Source organism: Hermetia illucens, chromosome 1 (assembly GCF_905115235.1).
Source record: "Hermetia illucens chromosome 1, iHerIll2.2.curated.20191125, whole genome shotgun sequence".
In the NCBI taxonomy this organism is placed as follows: domain Eukaryota; kingdom Metazoa; phylum Arthropoda; class Insecta; order Diptera; family Stratiomyidae; genus Hermetia; species Hermetia illucens.
Window position 1 is genome coordinate 36,142,141 of NC_051849.1, and position 16,656 is coordinate 36,158,796.

A 16,656-nucleotide genomic window follows, 5' to 3' on the forward strand; every position below is an offset into this window, starting at 1 on the left:
AATCGATTCACTGTCTACTTGTCTATATTTTCTTTAAAACGGCTACACCGATCTAAACGGAATTTGGTGGGAACTATGAAATCCCACGCATATAGTGAGTGACATAAATTTACGAGAAGTTTAAAGGGGGCTACCCAGGGGGATGTACAATTTTTTTCACCGAATATAATCATCTGGAATATCAAATGAAAGGTCTCGATTAGTACTTTCCGAAATTGATATTAGTTTTGATGTAGATTGTAAAATGCACGAGTAAGTAGTCAAAATGTGTACACTTAAAGTGAGACAGGACTAACTGCCCAAAAAATCCAAAAATATGAAAAAAATCAGGCTGATGCGCTTATATAAAATCTTGGCCTCAAAATATGTCCCCTCCTGATATCTGGTCAAATAAACTATTATTTATTACCAAATTTTTGAAATTCTAAATTTTGCAGCAGCTCAGAGGATAGTATCGCGCATAATATTACCAAGTATACTTCGTGGAAATCCGGCTGGTAGTTGTAGTAGTAGTAGTTCAAACTTATCAATTTCCCGCGAATTTATTTCGGACGAAATATTAAAGTTCCATTTATGAAGAAACTACTCGTCAGCCAGCCAATTTATTCGTGTAAATGGCTTTTAAAAAAATAAACCGACCCAGGAACCTTTAATCAACAAAAAGTAGCGTACCAAATGTTATTTTTTCGGCGTTGACAGTACCCCTTAGAAACGAAAAACTAAAAATTACTTTGGATGTTATGCACCCAACATCATTATTGAAGGAGAACAGCGTGCAGTTCGTACAAGATATTTGAGGTCAAATTTCTCCCCTTTTCCGCAACACTTAGCTTTTTTCTTCCTGATATTTTGTTCACATAAAATTAAAGGTTTCACTCTCTCTCCTTTCAAATCTCCAAGGAAACAGATATTACGACTACTAAATCTGAATATGAAAATCTTTTTAGAAGGTAACCATTTAACTTTAAATCCCTAAGTGGACACCATTAGGCGAAACTAAATGTTGTCTAGACCTAATTAAAAAGGTAGAATCATAAACGTGTTGAGTGCCAACATTTTTTTTGGGCATTGACTACTACCATATTAAATATGATGGCATCATCGAAGTTCCTCTATTCGAAGCTTCATCTCAGGTAGAAGAATGATCCATGCGCTGAGCCTTTAGGTATGTTACAAGAGGAAAAATTACCAAACTTAATTCGGGGTAGAGTTTGGGTGTCACTCTGCCTCGTGGGGACTTGCATTAGACAGTGACTTACTTGATGAATGTAATTTTTCATGAGAAAATTCAGAGTGTAAGATCTCCAATAATTTTATGCTTGGCCTTCCCTTTTCCTTCAAGAAGGAGCCCCTAGCAAATCTACCAAAAATCTGTGATCGTACCTTGGCTCCCCCATGTTGGGTCATCTTGGTGGCGATATCTCATATCTTCTTGAATATTTGGATGCTAAGTCCAAAATAAGATGTCGGTCGACCGCAAAAAATTGGGAAGCATGTGGTCCGACTCGATATCAAGTGGATGAGCACTTAGGGTACCTCGCGGTACCTAAATAAAAACTCCAACTTAGAAATTCAACACTCATTTTTAAGGTTTAGTTTAAAACTGTCTGTCCGTCTGTCTGCCACACGCACTTTTCTCAAAACAGCTCCCAGTACCAACTGACACCAAATTTGGTTTCAAGGTGAGAACTGTGAACGCCCATCGTTCTATGTAGAGTATAAGGGTGCGTCTCATATAAAAGGGGGGTGTAGCATTTTTTTCGTCGAATATAATCATCTGGGGTGTCAGACGAAAGGGCTTGATTAGCACTTCTCAAATCAAGTCTAAGTTTTGAAGCCGAATACGAAACAGTATCACATCGAAGTGGATATGGGGTACGTTCAACGTATATACACTAAGAGCTATGTATTAATGAAACCATCGTGTATTATTACATGAAAAATCAACAAAACCTTTCATACTTGAAGCACCGAGGTTTCGGTTTCCGGTTTGTTAAATTGTTACTGGGGAGAATAATCGTCGGCTATCGAAGTGTTTTATCTTTGATTCAAGAAGACAATACGGTTGCCTTCGAGTAATCTATGGTTGAGAAGTGGCTAGTTCGTATAGAATCCATTCAGCCTATTGTCATATCTTTCCTTTTTTTTCTGATCCACATTGACGTCTTCGTCCAGCTCTCTGCCCCTTCCAGCCAAGACTGCCTGGCTGTTAAAATTTGATAATCAACCTTGCCCTGGATTGGCTTTGAAGCTGGTATCACCTGAATTGAAATGGGAAAACCATTCTCGAGATTACGTTTCGCAAATTGTTCCGTGATCATAAAAGTTCGTTGAAAATGCGAAAAAAATGAACAATCCGGAAAATTAGACTGACATCATGAGTATCAGTTTGTTGTCGCTGATTTGTGCTAGACTTTCTTTATGATCCTATTACCAAAGATAGAGACGAGTCACCCTGGCATCTCAGGGAGCAGGTGAGGACTTCTTAATATGGTCTGCTAGCTTCCATTGAAAAGCATTGATTGAGAGCTTCATTGATCGGGTTGTGGAAAATACTGTGATTTCATTTAGAAAGGAAGGTTTGTCCTTTTTTAAATAAAAAAAATCCATGTTGCCAATAAGATATTTCAAGGACTAATTGTTCCCTTCGTTAATGCGAATCCTTTCATCTTGTGTTATCTTCATTTTCTATTGCTTTCGAATTTCTGAATTATTCGATTAAAGGGGTGTATATGGTGGAAAACAGTACACTATGCTGTATCAGTTATGAAATAAAGTTGATGTCTTGTATCAATAGATTTTGCAGGTGCGGTAAGCTATCCGTAGGCAGATTGTAAATCACATAATTTGATGCGTTGGTTTTATTGATGTTTACAACCTGCGAATGTACTTCTCCCTCAATTAATCCACCCTAATCTGTGAAAAATTCAATTGTAGTAAAAACGCAATTTTCTTCATCTCAATTAAATCATCATCTGAACAATCTATCATCATTCAACGTGAACAATTTCCCCACGCAAAAGACACATCTCGACAAACCACTTACCTACAATCCAATCATATTATGTAAAAATTTCCACAATTTACCATAAACATCTACTCAACGCATTACATATTTCCCTCTTGATTTCCCATGCAGCGATTAAAGTTCTATGGCTTGGGTCTCGTCTTCTAACACAACTTGAGAAATTGCATCAATTTAATCAGTTCATTGTAATTGTGTCTGGTGGAAATGTACTCGAAACGCGATAGTCTCCACACCGCATACCCGTGTTGTCCTCAAGGTTTTCCAATTGTTGGGAAAATGTCGCCTGTATCGGGTACGATTGCACTTGGGTGACTTAGACGCCATTGAATATTATATTTTATTAAAGAAAGATTTGTTGTCATGAGAGAAAATAAGGTCTGGCACGTGGAAGTCTGGTTCTGGTGGCTTATTTCGTGGTGAGGAACGGACAAAAACCTTGGGGTTGAATATTGATTGCGGGGTTCTGTTAGCGCTTTTGAGTTATTGAGGAATATTGATTAGTTCAGTTTTGCTTGTTTTGTGATAACCTGGAACGATACTACGATATTACATTAGCGATTACTAGACCTAATGTATTTTTATGTATGTTCGGTGGTAAACCCATTAGAGTTCTAGATGGACTTGACATAATCGATAGCACACAATTCAGGTTGACAGTCATAACAATATGTCTATTTACCGTATGACTTTCTGGAAAAGCAATCTAGACCACTAGTTCACCTACATTTTTCGTTAATTGTCACTTTCCAAGGATATATTTTATTCCTATATTGAGGACAATGACAAGTAAAAAGAAACTAATAAGGACTTTTATTTCCTTTTTATTTGCAGAAATTGCCTACGACGTATCGCCCGACACGATGAACGACAATTTTCAAAAGACAGTTTAGTTCACATCATGGAGAAATTTGTTAAAACTGTTAATATCATGGACGAAACCATCTTGGTTCCATGCAGGCTCATGGACAGACAGGTAATTATCTATCATTGGTATTACTAGAATTTAAGTATCAGCGGAAAGAAATCGGAGGTCTATACGGTTTGTTGCGTGTTCACTCCTTTGTTGCATTTTCAATCAGATTCTGCTTCAGTTTCATTGTCATCGCACTTAATGCTATGAAGTGATAAGTCTAAGGAGGGTTGCCTCCTCCAAAGAGCAGAAAAATTCATGGCCAACGAATTTGCGAAATGTTTGCCTCCACGTCATTTTCCAGGTTACTTGGGTGTGTGTTAGGTACCAAGCGGCGAAAATGAGTGGAAGCCATCTTGGTCGTTCCTGAACCTTGAACCTGCCATCTACGTTCAATTTGGCCTGGAAACGGATGATAATAGAATTTGAAATATTATACTTTTATGTCCTCACCATCGATAAATATGCCCATCAAATTCTTGCTCAAAGCCTAAGCAAACATGAAATCCTCGTTCACACCCGAAGCCGGTTGGCCGAATCATTTTTCATTCGGTCACTGGCCGCCCCCCTCAACGTTACGGCGACCGATCTAGACTCTTCAAGCTCAGCTTCAGGCTCAGAAATAACTGAAACGACAGAGTGAATTTTCACGAAATAAGATCCGATTTTTTCTTTGAAGTTTGAAGGTTCTTAGGTCCGCATCCGTTTGACCAAGTGGTGAACAATTTTCTTTTGTGGCTCACAGACTCTTCTTTTTGGGTTTAACAACCAAAGAATCAAAAGACAAAAATGGCTAACGATTTCATCCGTGAACCACTCTCTATTTGATCCGCTTCGACACTTAGGAATCCGCCAATCTTGAAAAAAAAAAATTCTAGTTCTAGCCAAGTTTTGACATAAATATACCAGTAGTGATCCAAATCATCACCAATGTTTGCTCATTTGGCAGTTTTTCAACAAGCAATTGACGCGATAATCATGCTTTCTTTGGAGAATCTTTTTATTGATACAATGCTGAACGTTTGATCGCGCTTGGTGGTTCTCTTTAAGCAGTCTTTTCATCTTGATTGCATTGTAAAGACGATCGAACTGAGCAAGGTATACACGGCTGTTGATGCTAATTGGCGCATGCTATTTTTGTTCGTAGTCAACTATTATAGCGCGAGCATATCCTGTTTTAGATTATTTCCCTCCAGAGAGAGTTCCTCACCAAGTTACAATGGACGTTTATCTTCGGTACTTTGGTTATAATTGGCGAAATTGAAATTTTTGATGGCAAACCACGGTTTATGGTTGATGAGTGACCCATTCAGCCAATTTATTTATATTTTTGGCTATTTACTGTTCATATAGTCAAGTCAAGTAAGATCTATTCAATGACGTTAATCAAAAGCGCCAATTGCTTATCTGAGAATCTTTCTGGTCATAATATTGGTAGTGGCCTGCAGCGCTGACCTTGTTTTCATAAGAGAAACTAGCACAGCCAGATTCATTATCGTTGAGAAAAAAGAGTTTTCAACATTTTCCTTTATTATTAGTGTTGCAAAAATTTGGTCAGCGTGAATGTAAAAACATGTTGCTCAAAGGGTTCAAGTATACAATGCCAAAGGCCCCAAATAAGTATCAGTGCTAGAAACACATTTCAGCACTTTGAGGTACCCGTCCTGCGACTTCAATATGTCCGTGTGGATTCAGTCAACTATCCCGTGGTTTCTGGTGTATTTTAATCTCGGTAGGCCATTTTTCGCGATGGTCAGAAGTTGTGCTTATTGCGAATCATTTCTAAAGTGATAAAGACCGATCCGACCGAAGTACTCGTCTGCAAACGATCGAAAACCCTACACTCTATCGTTCGGCGGCAAACGATTTCGTTGATAGTTGGCAGTATCCACTGAAAGCTCAAATAGTGGGCCATGACAACCATCCTTATTGGTTCCATTTTTTTTTCCAATGAAAGATTTACGAAGTACGTTTAAGGTAGATTTAGGAGCAAGCCATGCAGAGTTATTATATCGAACAACATTAGCCTTGCCTGGTGAGACCTTCAACTAATTTCAACGCTAATAACACACTTAGTAACATACAGTAATTCGCTAATTCAATACGTGTACAAATGCAGAAGGTTCGCCCGAAAAAAAAATATATTTTTCAACGAAGCAAACTTTATTTATGTAGACATTGTTAAAAATTAACTTGGTCAACCGTATTCAGGTCCTCATGGTTATATAGAGACAAAAAATTTTCGATCAATATTCCGTATCGAAGTAATCAGAAAATGTGCCAAAGGGAAGGTTAAAATTGAGATTTCTCCGGTAGATATTTAATATATCAGTGCGGTGAATAAACCCTCTGGCAGCGGCTCAAACAATCCAACTCTTAACTTTGTTCATAGAATTTCGTAAAAGATCATAACAGCACCACCCCAAAATATCCCAAGAACGTCCGCTTGTCCGGTTTATTGAGGATTATCCAGCCCCGAAATTCGTCTGTAGGAGCAATATTTATGGTGTGATAAAAATAGGTGGCAGACCTTGCCTCATGGGGCGATGGTGTAGGTCATATTTCGACCCGCCACAGTGAAAAGTAAAAATTAGAGTGTTCCTGTGGGTTGTAGATTCCAATCAAGAAATAAACACAATCCTCTTGTTTCTAACCAAATTTGGTCTTCTTTTGAGTTTGAGATAAGCAACACCATGTCCGTGCCATGTTTTAGAAAAAGAAACCAAAAACAAAACACAGCCGATATCGAATACAATCCTAATTTCAGGCCTGACGAGAGGGGAGTGCCCGCATTAGAAATTTAAATGAAATGGAGGGCAACGTTGGGGGAGTGGGGGTTATATGTTCTGCCCCGCATTTCCTGAATAACTTTCAACGTGCACAGAGGAGAGATAATGAGGAGAAAGGAAGATATCCCTTACCCCATGCATGGATTGAGTGTGCTGAACAACAGATTCAGTGGAATGAATCTAGCTGGAGCGCCAGACTACAATACGGAGTGGGGGTCTCTTGTTCTACTAAGAAGGAAACTGCACCGTCCATCCGTTTCGCTGAACATAATAAAAAGGCAAAGGATGTACTCACTTCTCGTAAAAACGAAGTGGTACGATTGATTTTCCCTAGAAATATCAAGATTTTTATTAAATTTGAAAAGATATAGAAGTGTCAACAGGAGTATTACCAAAGGATGGAACGAAAGTCACCAAAGTTTCGCAAAAAGCCAAAAATTAAAACAAAATGGAGCTACCCTTGAAGAATGTCTTTTAGGACTGGAAATTTACTAGAAATTCGACAAATCACTGCTGTTAGGGGAGAGAAGGATGTAAGAAAACCCCATCACCCCGATAGCTAGGGCAACCATCTGAAGCACAGGAATAAGCGGCAGCTCTCGCAAGATAGTAACGAATGTTTAGTGTTTCCTGTGCATTCCTTAGTGTAGTATAGGGCATCCACGCATTCAGACTATGCTTCAGTTTCACTATCATCACACTTAACGCTCACAACAGCTAGACGAACACAGAGACCCATGACAACTTAGATTCGAATCCAGAGCAGTGAGATTGAGAGGATTACCCTGAATTGAATTCACTTCGCAAAGAGCCTTGAAATCGGGTAATATTAACCTCAAACTCAATTCTACCACTCTCAAAATCGGATTATCTCCATTACTACCCAAGAAAGAGTCACATCACAGAAATGGATTCAATAAAGACGAGAGTTTTCTTGTCGCAAAGAATCCATCAGAAGAATCTCTGTGCTGAGGAAGCCTTGAACACTTCAATGAACTCTTCGCGAATGACGGATGCATTATTTCAGCTGTCGTGGAGATGCTACCGGGATCATCGACCTTCGCCTGAACATTGACAGCGTTTCAGTTTTTCCGCTAAATCGGTTGCCGGAAAACTATTGTCGATGGGTTTTCTGGCTTTTCATAAGCAAACCTTTTGTATTCTGGTAGGCACATAAAATTACCTATCGGCGAGGTTTTTGCGAATCTCGATGGACTACTGCAGGCTACTAAGAGCGAGCAGGACTTCAAGTTGAAGGATTTATTTTATTTTTGAGATTTTATAATTTTGGCTTTTACCCTCTGTACTTACAAGACAGTCCATAAGGTAAGGGTCAGGACCACTTCACGTTAGCCTTCTTCTTCACGTTATTCCTCAGGAACAATTATTAATCACGCATTTTCGGGAATGCTATAGGGCATTTCTTTTTAATAAATTGATTTAACCACCACCACCACTAGATTGGTTGGAAATAACTACATTAAGCTAAACCACTGTACTACTAAGTTACACTAAAGCACGTTTACGGCCTTGTGTTACGTAGCTACTGGAAAAAATGTTTCTTCCGCTAAAAAAACAGACTTCTACACTTAATACTAGTTTTCTAAAAGTTATCCGTCATTAACCTAGCTTAATGTTCCGTTAGCCTAAAAAAAATTATAAAGTCACTTGACCATGCGTGAATTTTAACTATCTTCAGTCAGTGGAATTAAAGCCTATAAAACTTGTTAATAAAATTTCTGAGCCAGTAAATCTCCTCCAAAATCTATGCAAATAAATCACTTGCAGTTAAACAATCTGCAGCCTCTATTTAATCGAATTCTCTAATTAGAATATGTAATTTGAATTATGCAATGCAACATTACTTGAATTGCCTTGAGTGCTACTCTTACGGTTTCGTAACAAAGGTCAAGATTTATAAAAACCAGCTCCCGTCCCTTCTTCATGACGTCTTGCGCGTGCTTCGTTTTGCGGTTTTGTAGATCAGTTCACATAATGGAGCTGAGAGGGAATAAGTAGATTTTCTGAGTCAGTGATGATTTTTTGAGATAATTTCTACACGTAAGACCTGCATTTTCCTCCGTACTTTTGCATGTAAATGCACTGAAAGATATTTGCTCTTATGTAAGCAGCTAAAGGTATGTAGAATTACATGATGCGATACTTTTCTGCGGTGTTCGGTAATTAACACTTAGATGGGTATCGCTTTTAGATATTTTAAAAAGATGATATTCCAGTAGAGGTGTATAGTTTTGCTTTCTTGCTGCCAAGGCATCTGAACATGAGGAGTATAATTAACAAAATTGTTTCGTACAAAAGATACATTCCTTCAAGGTGGAATCCCACAAGGTTCACTGATCTGCCCAGCTGCGGAATTCTATCTCTTCCCCATACAACCTCTTTCATACCGTAAGTCCAATCCAACTATCTTTCATCTGATGTTATGTTCTGCTTGTTAATACCTATCCCCTATGAAATTTCTCATTTGAAGCTTTCTCAAAAGTGCATCAACTTCTTCACAATTTGGTCATAAAACCATCTTCAGAATTCCGAAAAATCACTGCATAGTGCGTGGTTTGCCATTTTCGCTCCCTCTGAAGTAACAGACCATCACTTGTTGGCCCATTCCCTGGCAGACCACAAAAAAAGAAGCTCCCAATTACAAACCATGCAATCATTTTCTCATATCAAATTGTAATAACTAATAAGTCTTTCACTCGTAATTTTACAAATGAATTGCAAAAAAATGCGCACAAGCAAAAAAGAAACACTTTGGAAAGTACAGAAGATAAATTGGATGTGAAATCGAAAATTTGCCAAAGTCCATTCACTTTTTATGGCGGCTCTTTAGTGATTTTATTAAAGTTAATTGTAGTTTTTTTTTGTGCGGGGATTTGAATGCAATTGGATATTATATAAAAATATGAGAAAAAAACAAAGAGGTGTCTGGTACTCTTTCCTCATGTGGTTTTCGGCATGTCTTTTTGATTGAGCTTAGATCGAAGATGAAATCTTGAAAATTTAGAAAAACTGCATTCTAGGATGACATTTTGATTTCTCTGCGGTTTCTATACATAAAGTCATGTAGTGATGCCTTGGCTGCATGAAACGTCAGATTAAGTTCTCTTGGAGTTTGTCGATAGAGAGGTGGCTTCCAATCAAGTTAATGACACTATTTCCTCATTGGATGGATTGGATTGGAAATGTATGAAACTTATCCATCCCCAACGCTACGGGGACTCAAAGGGTTGTTCTTTTGCTCTGGGGGTGCAGTACCAGTGAAGCCTCCAAAAGCAGATCGGATTAATACTATCAACTCCTGTGTGGCATTCTTTTGACTTTTTGGAATCAGTTGCAGACGAAATGTTGAACCACATTTTTGAGCATTACAATTAAATATACTAATAAAATTATAATTTACCTCTGAAGAATCCTTTTTCCAATTTTGACAGACAGAAGTCTGCTGAAACGTAAGAAAATCTCTTTTCTTCGCACTTTTTCCATCACAGATAATACGTCTATAACAGGCCGAAGAAATTTTTGCCAAAATTTACTAAGACGGGACTTGCAAAAACATGGTCCTGAAGATCACCTAATTGACTTCTCAACTGACCAACAACTAAGAAAGAATATAACCATTTTTGGTGATTATCATAGTTTCAAACGTTTTCTTTCGTCCGGTCCAACTCGTAATGTGTTGAGTTACCGTAGGCATGTTCAAAACGAAATGGCTGATCAAGCTGCCAATGAACATTGGAACTGTTTAGATGGAAGATGCAAACCATACATAGATAATTATCGAGGAATGTGGGCAAACTAGTAAAAGCAATGGGTCGCTTTCTCAGATACCCTTTGCGAGTAGACTTGGACTGATGGACTTGAAGTCTTACATTGCCATAAAACTTGGAAGTGACACCGTATTTCAAAGGAGAGAGGGAATGAGGTGAAAATAGGGTAGGTCATTGCCACTCTTAGACCCGCAATGTGGAGGAAGGTATTCACACAATTCATGACATTTTTGAAGAAGAGCGAAGTTTGAAAGTTTTTGCAATTGTAGCCACAGATGAGGATAACCTACGGTAGCCTAAGGTAATATAAACTGTCTCAAAAATGGGTCCTTCACGTTCTGGATTTGTGTTTTGGTGCGGTTTGAAAAAGAAGAGGATCCATTGCTGAACAGAATATAATGGAACGGCTGAGTCCAAATAGGCCAGTATCCAATGGCGCAAAAACGAGGAACACCCACGTTGAAAGTTATGACTTGACTGTTAGTTCTTTGCAATTAGTTTGTTTCAACTGACGATCCATTCTGCCCTTGATGGAAACTTCTGAATACGATAAAATTTGTCTACGCGCTCCTCAAGACGGGATCGAACGATTTGAGACGCCCTTCTCCTTAACCACTACGCTCAGCCTATATTAGAAGTTTCACTTTCACAAAATTTATGAAAAATTGCTTGATTTTTAACCATTCCCATCCTCATTTGGGACTCTTAAGGGGGGTGCCAGAAGCACAACGATTCCAAGACTATGTAGCAATGGAGGCTTTCGCATTCGCAATTTCCTTCAGATGCAACCCTTTGAAGTGGTGTGGTAGCCGTAGTTTAAGTGAAGTGAAAGTCCTCCCTTAGGAGGAAAATCTTGGAGAAAGGGACAACTGATTCCCGAAATACTTTTTTGCTTAATAAATCAACTTGGACGCTTTATTTCTAAGCCAAGAAAGAAGAAACCCGATTGACAGTTTAGGCCAGGGCAGAGACAGCTCATCAGCTGCTGTCTTATCTTTTCCCTTGGAGCAGTGTAATCTTTGCCCTGGGAGCAGTGTAATCGTGAGCGGGAGGTATATCGATCGTTAGAACTACCATAGTTGAAGCCCAAAATAGGCCAAAGCTATATTTTTTTGTTTGGGAATTAAGAGATCCTAAGTTCGCACCCACTTAATGTCGGACCAGACCAATTGGAGAGCTACTTACTCTTATCACTTCCAGCCACTTTTGGTCACAATGCTGACAAGACAAAGTTGAAGCAGCGCCTGATGCGTTATCTCTACTCTGGAAATCGTCAAGTGTCTTCGTTTTTTTTTTTAAATATTTGGATGCTACGCGCAGAAGCAAAAAAAGTGAGAAGTAGTTGCTCTGGTCCGATCGGCCACCAAGTAGGTGTGGACTTCTTCAATTCTCAAAGAAAAAAATTAGTTAAAAATGGTGAATGTTTCAAATAAAAACAAGCTCACAAAAACTGCCATTAATATTAAGTCGACTCAAATTGACAACACTGCTTACAATGATGAATACACTCCTCTTTTGTAGTGCGCCTTTCGCCCTGACGAAACAGTAGGATTGGCGGAGCTACCTCGAATAGGCGTCGAGGAACGTGTTTGTATTGTGCGATGGCCAAATGATTATTCGATTTGACCAGGATCAGTCGTGGTGGAAGTTACAGCTTTCCTGAGGCTGCTGGCAATTTGAAGTACAAGATACTCCCTCATTCGTCATATTCTGCAGGTTAAGCCTCAGCAAAAATGTTCTGTTTTTAAATTTGAAGAAGTGTCCCGGGCGAAAATGGTAAAATTACCACTTCAAACAAAGCTCCGTTTGGAGCACCTCGGCAGATCTTATGTTGTTTGGAAGGAGTGAGGAAATTAAAGAACCTTTGTATGGACTATATAAAGATGGAGGGAGGGCAAGCTGCCAAAATTAACTTTTCTTATCGAAAACTGTGATGTTTTGTTCAAAAAACCTTTGCCATTAGTGTCCAAGGTTTCTCAAAGGAAAGTTCAGTGCATTTGTAAATGCAGCTTAATGAAGACCAAAGCTATGTTGCGACTGTTCTTCCCCAAATTCTTTTGGGCTGGTATGTGGGAGTATCGCACAGCAGACTGATATCAAATAAGTCTGCCTTCTGTCACGTTCAGGAGCGTGGTCAGCTCGTCTTGATACGCCGCGCCATTTTGCTCGTTCATACACCTGATATGAAGGGAGTCGAGAAGCTCTCAAAATACCATTTAGCCATCTTTGTTTCGACCGGCCTTTTGGTCGTTTCTCACTTCGATATTCAGACAAATCTGGGCCAGTGAGTTCTCGTCAGCTTTTTCCAGTCCTGGAAACAGTGCGAATAGTCTTTTTTCGGTATAGCCTTCAAGACCTTTTTCGATTCGGTTTTTATCTCCTCAATGGTGTCGAAACGGCGTCCCCGCATTGGCCTTTTGAGTTTGCTGAATAGGCAGAAGTCGCACGGAGCCAAATCAGGCGGATTCAAGTGGTCCTGATAATCATATAGCAAAGTTTCACACACATCAATGCGACGCTTTTTTTCCAAAAAAATTGAGTGATTTTGGCACCCATCGAGACTTGACGCGTTTGAGACACAAAATATTCTTCACAATGGTTTGGGTTGAGCCAAATGATATTCCGACACTATAAACAAGGTCTTTAATTGTCAATCAACGATTTTCAAGCACCAATTCTTTGATTTTTTTTGGACGTGGCCCCCGTCGGTAGACGTTGATGATCGTCTAGAGCGCGGTTCGTCTTCAACCCGTTCTCGGTCTGCTTTGAATTCGTTGTACCACTTATACAAATTTTTTCGTAATTTGATGCAAATTCTTTGCTCAATTGTAAAAATCGAAAAATTCACCTTTGGTTGTTTACAAAAACACATGTAACTCAGAGATAATTAAACCTTTTGACAAACATGCGCCTGGCAAAGGACAGTCCTACCAACCTAGGAAAAAAATTACTTGTCTTCCTAATGCCCGGGAGTTTTAAATGATAATTTCATTTTACTTTTTGATCACAGTAGTATGTCCCTACCAACGTTTCTCGCGCAATTTATTCACGATCGGTGCAAACGCATATCGATCGCGGATATCCTCATTTTGGATGTAATCGTCGTCTGTTATGCCATATCGCCCAGCTCTATAACGTATATTTCCTGCAAGGCAGCTGCCCCATGACACTAAATAATAATAATAATCGTTGGTGGACCATCTAATAGGACCTGGGCCTTAAAGTTTGTTAGAACATGTCATTCAAGGCCGCAGCGGTAGCCTACAGGATTACAGTATCCTGTAGGAGGCAATGTAGTAAGCATTGCGTAGTTATTATCCTGATTTGACCCGAGCCCTGATTCATGGTTGAGTCGACTGGTATCATCCAATCACGATACAAATCCTACTGGTACCAGTGAAATTTAAAGCGCAATCTTCCGTACAACCAACAACCTAACTCTCTCATCTATCACTGACCTATCCGGGCAACGATACTGAATAATAAGTCCCGTTAAAAATTGATTCATTTAATCAAGAACTTGGCATCTACGAATACAAGTGGTTGCCTTAACAACAAGGTAGAAGAAACACTAGCATTTCGTGTTTCTTTTCTAATGTATTTCTAATCGATTAAGACCTTTTAGCTTCTTAGTTTAAACCAAAATCAAATGTTATCCATTTATGCTCACCTCCACATTTTTCTCTTCTTCTCTTTCCAGGTGGGTGATGCCACAGATATAATTCCTGCACCACCAAAAACATCATCACACTACTCTCACCAACATCATCATCATCACCACAGTGGAACAGGAGGCGGTGGAGGTTGTCGTAAAAATCGCCCACCACAAACAGTGCATGACTATCTGAGTTCAGCGGATCTATTCAATCTCTTCAATCTATTGAACTCATTGAAACAGGATCTACTATGGACCCGAAGTGATGAAGACAGTGAGCAAGCGAACGAAGATGAAAACGTATTGGGATCTTATCCATCGACCGCTACTTTGTCTGATGCTGCCATTCATGACAGTCAAGAATTGTCAGCAGGCCGGAGTCCAATGAAACCACAACACAAACGCAATGCCAGCAACGGTAGTACAGCTTCATCGTCCTCGTCAGCATCCCTCTCGTCGACTGTTCCGGCTACAGCCACAAAGGGTCACATCAGAAGACCATCGACTGCATCAATGGTCTCGTCAAATTCCGTTAGTAATCTCAGTGACTCGGAGAGTGAAATATCGAATGAGAATGATTCTGGAATGGAATCAGAAGGTAACTGTAGGACAGGTGGCGGCAGCACCACCAGCGACAGTAGTAACAGTACAAATACCACAGATAAAGCAACAGATTTGGTGCGACAGTGTCGGCAGCACTTGAGCGGCCTTCACCGGTGTCTCGAACAAATGACGGAGGCTGCAAACTATCTGACTGCCAGATACCAAAGTGATATTGGACCTGTTTAATTTTTACTTCTATCTTATTACTCTAATTTATTATTTCTCCTTTAAAAGAAATTACGTTACGAGTCCTACTCCCTGTCTGCCTCTGGTCCCGGTGGTTCTGACGGTTTTCGCAAGTCCCCTAGGGAAATCCCTTCCCCGCGTCTATTCCAGCCAAAAGTTCCAAACATAGAAATCCCAAATAGCTTAGGCATTGGCACCTTGCTACCAAATCGATTTTTGGATTTACATATGTACATATGTCGTCCGCGTAACCGTATTTTCTTCAGTACACATTTTTTTAGTTTAATTTCTGCGCTATTTTGTAGATTATCTAGTGTAAAAGTTATTTTTTTCCGTGGAGAAAGCTTTTTTCGATCGCTTTTAGGTGCGTGATCGATCGTACCTTGCGGTCCATCTGATGGTTAAACTTTTGTACTAATGGTAGGGATCGCTATCTCATAATAAATGCTATTCGGTTTATTGTATACTTCCACTTCTTTTTGTAGTTGAAATAGACACAAGGTTGCAGCTCTTTTGTTAAATTTTTCTTCCCAGACGATTTGTTGATAGTTTAACAAAAAGAAAATGTGAAAATTGTCGTTTATGGAAATTGTATGTGCATTGAAATTGTTTTGTTGCTTCGTTCGAATTGTTGTTGTTATTCGACAAAATATTTTCAAGATCATGTGTTGAAGAAAAGTTTAATACAACTTGCTTGCAAATTTAATAAAAAAAGAAGAGTATAAATCGTAAACCTGTAAAATCACACACTAATAAAAAAACAGAAAAAATATTAAAAAAAAAAAATAAAAAAAATAATATATTTGCTATGACAGATATAATTTATTTATTTTATATAAAATTTTTTAAATGTACACTTCGTTCTGTAAAAGAAGTCCGTGAAAAAAAAAACAAAAAATAAATCCTCAAACTAAGAGCGTGCGAGAGTAATAAGCTGATAACCCCCCCAACCTGTGTAAATCGAAACTGAAAAGAAAACGTTGAGCTAACACAAAAATTTTGTACGCGGGAAATTAGAGGAATCCTCAGGGTTTCTCGCCCCTTTCTTTTCACTCAATTATGTATACAATTTTCCTTTTGTTTATTATTTTTTTTGGATGATGGAAGTGTGATGGTCTAAGCTTTTTTTAAATAGTTAAAAAATGAAATATATATGCATAAATAAATAAAAAAAAAGTTTCATAAGGAGGTTATTTCGTTTTAGGTTCCCCAATATGTAAAAATTCGTTCCTAACTACAATAGGGAAAATACCGTGTAAATATTTTCACCATTGTAAAGTAATGAGTGTCTGTAGGGAAGCTAAAATAGTTATAATTCTGTTATCAGGAACAAAGAAACAAAACAAAAAACAATTGCAAACGGTCATAGTTAATGCTATTCTAAACCACTAATATTACTTGCAGTAAATAATCAAAGTGGAAACTAGCAAGAATGTTCTGCAGAAGAACCAAACACAAATAGAAAGTTAACTTGTTCATTCAGTAAACAGGATTGTGAACACAAGAAAGATATGGTTCAGTATGAAACTGTTATAAAATAGCTAAATGTGAAAGGCTAGAGGATAAAAGTGTGAAGAAATTTGTAAAATGATTATAATTGAATAAAAACATCGCAGTTAATAGAACACTTTTTGTTTTCTTTGGGGGTGGAGAGGAATTTCGGGGACAATGGCTCGTCATGGATGTTTATCGTTTCT

At 38.6% G+C, this 16,656-nt stretch overlaps 1 protein-coding gene across 2 annotated transcripts in view; it reads left to right on the forward strand.

Annotated features, from left to right (window-relative positions):
* Positions 1-16,312, forward strand: part of LOC119648802 (dentin sialophosphoprotein) — a 70,707-nt gene extending 54,395 nt beyond the window's left edge. For both annotated transcript variants that reach the window (XM_038050654.1, XM_038050662.1), the window contains exons 2-3: positions 3,860-4,001; positions 14,216-16,312. In XM_038050654.1, coding sequence (XP_037906582.1) covers positions 3,860-4,001; positions 14,216-14,959 — 886 coding nt within the window. In that variant the 3' untranslated portion in view covers positions 14,960-16,312. The remainder of the gene's footprint in view (positions 1-3,859; positions 4,002-14,215) is intronic.
* Positions 16,313-16,656: the final 344 nt, after the last annotated feature.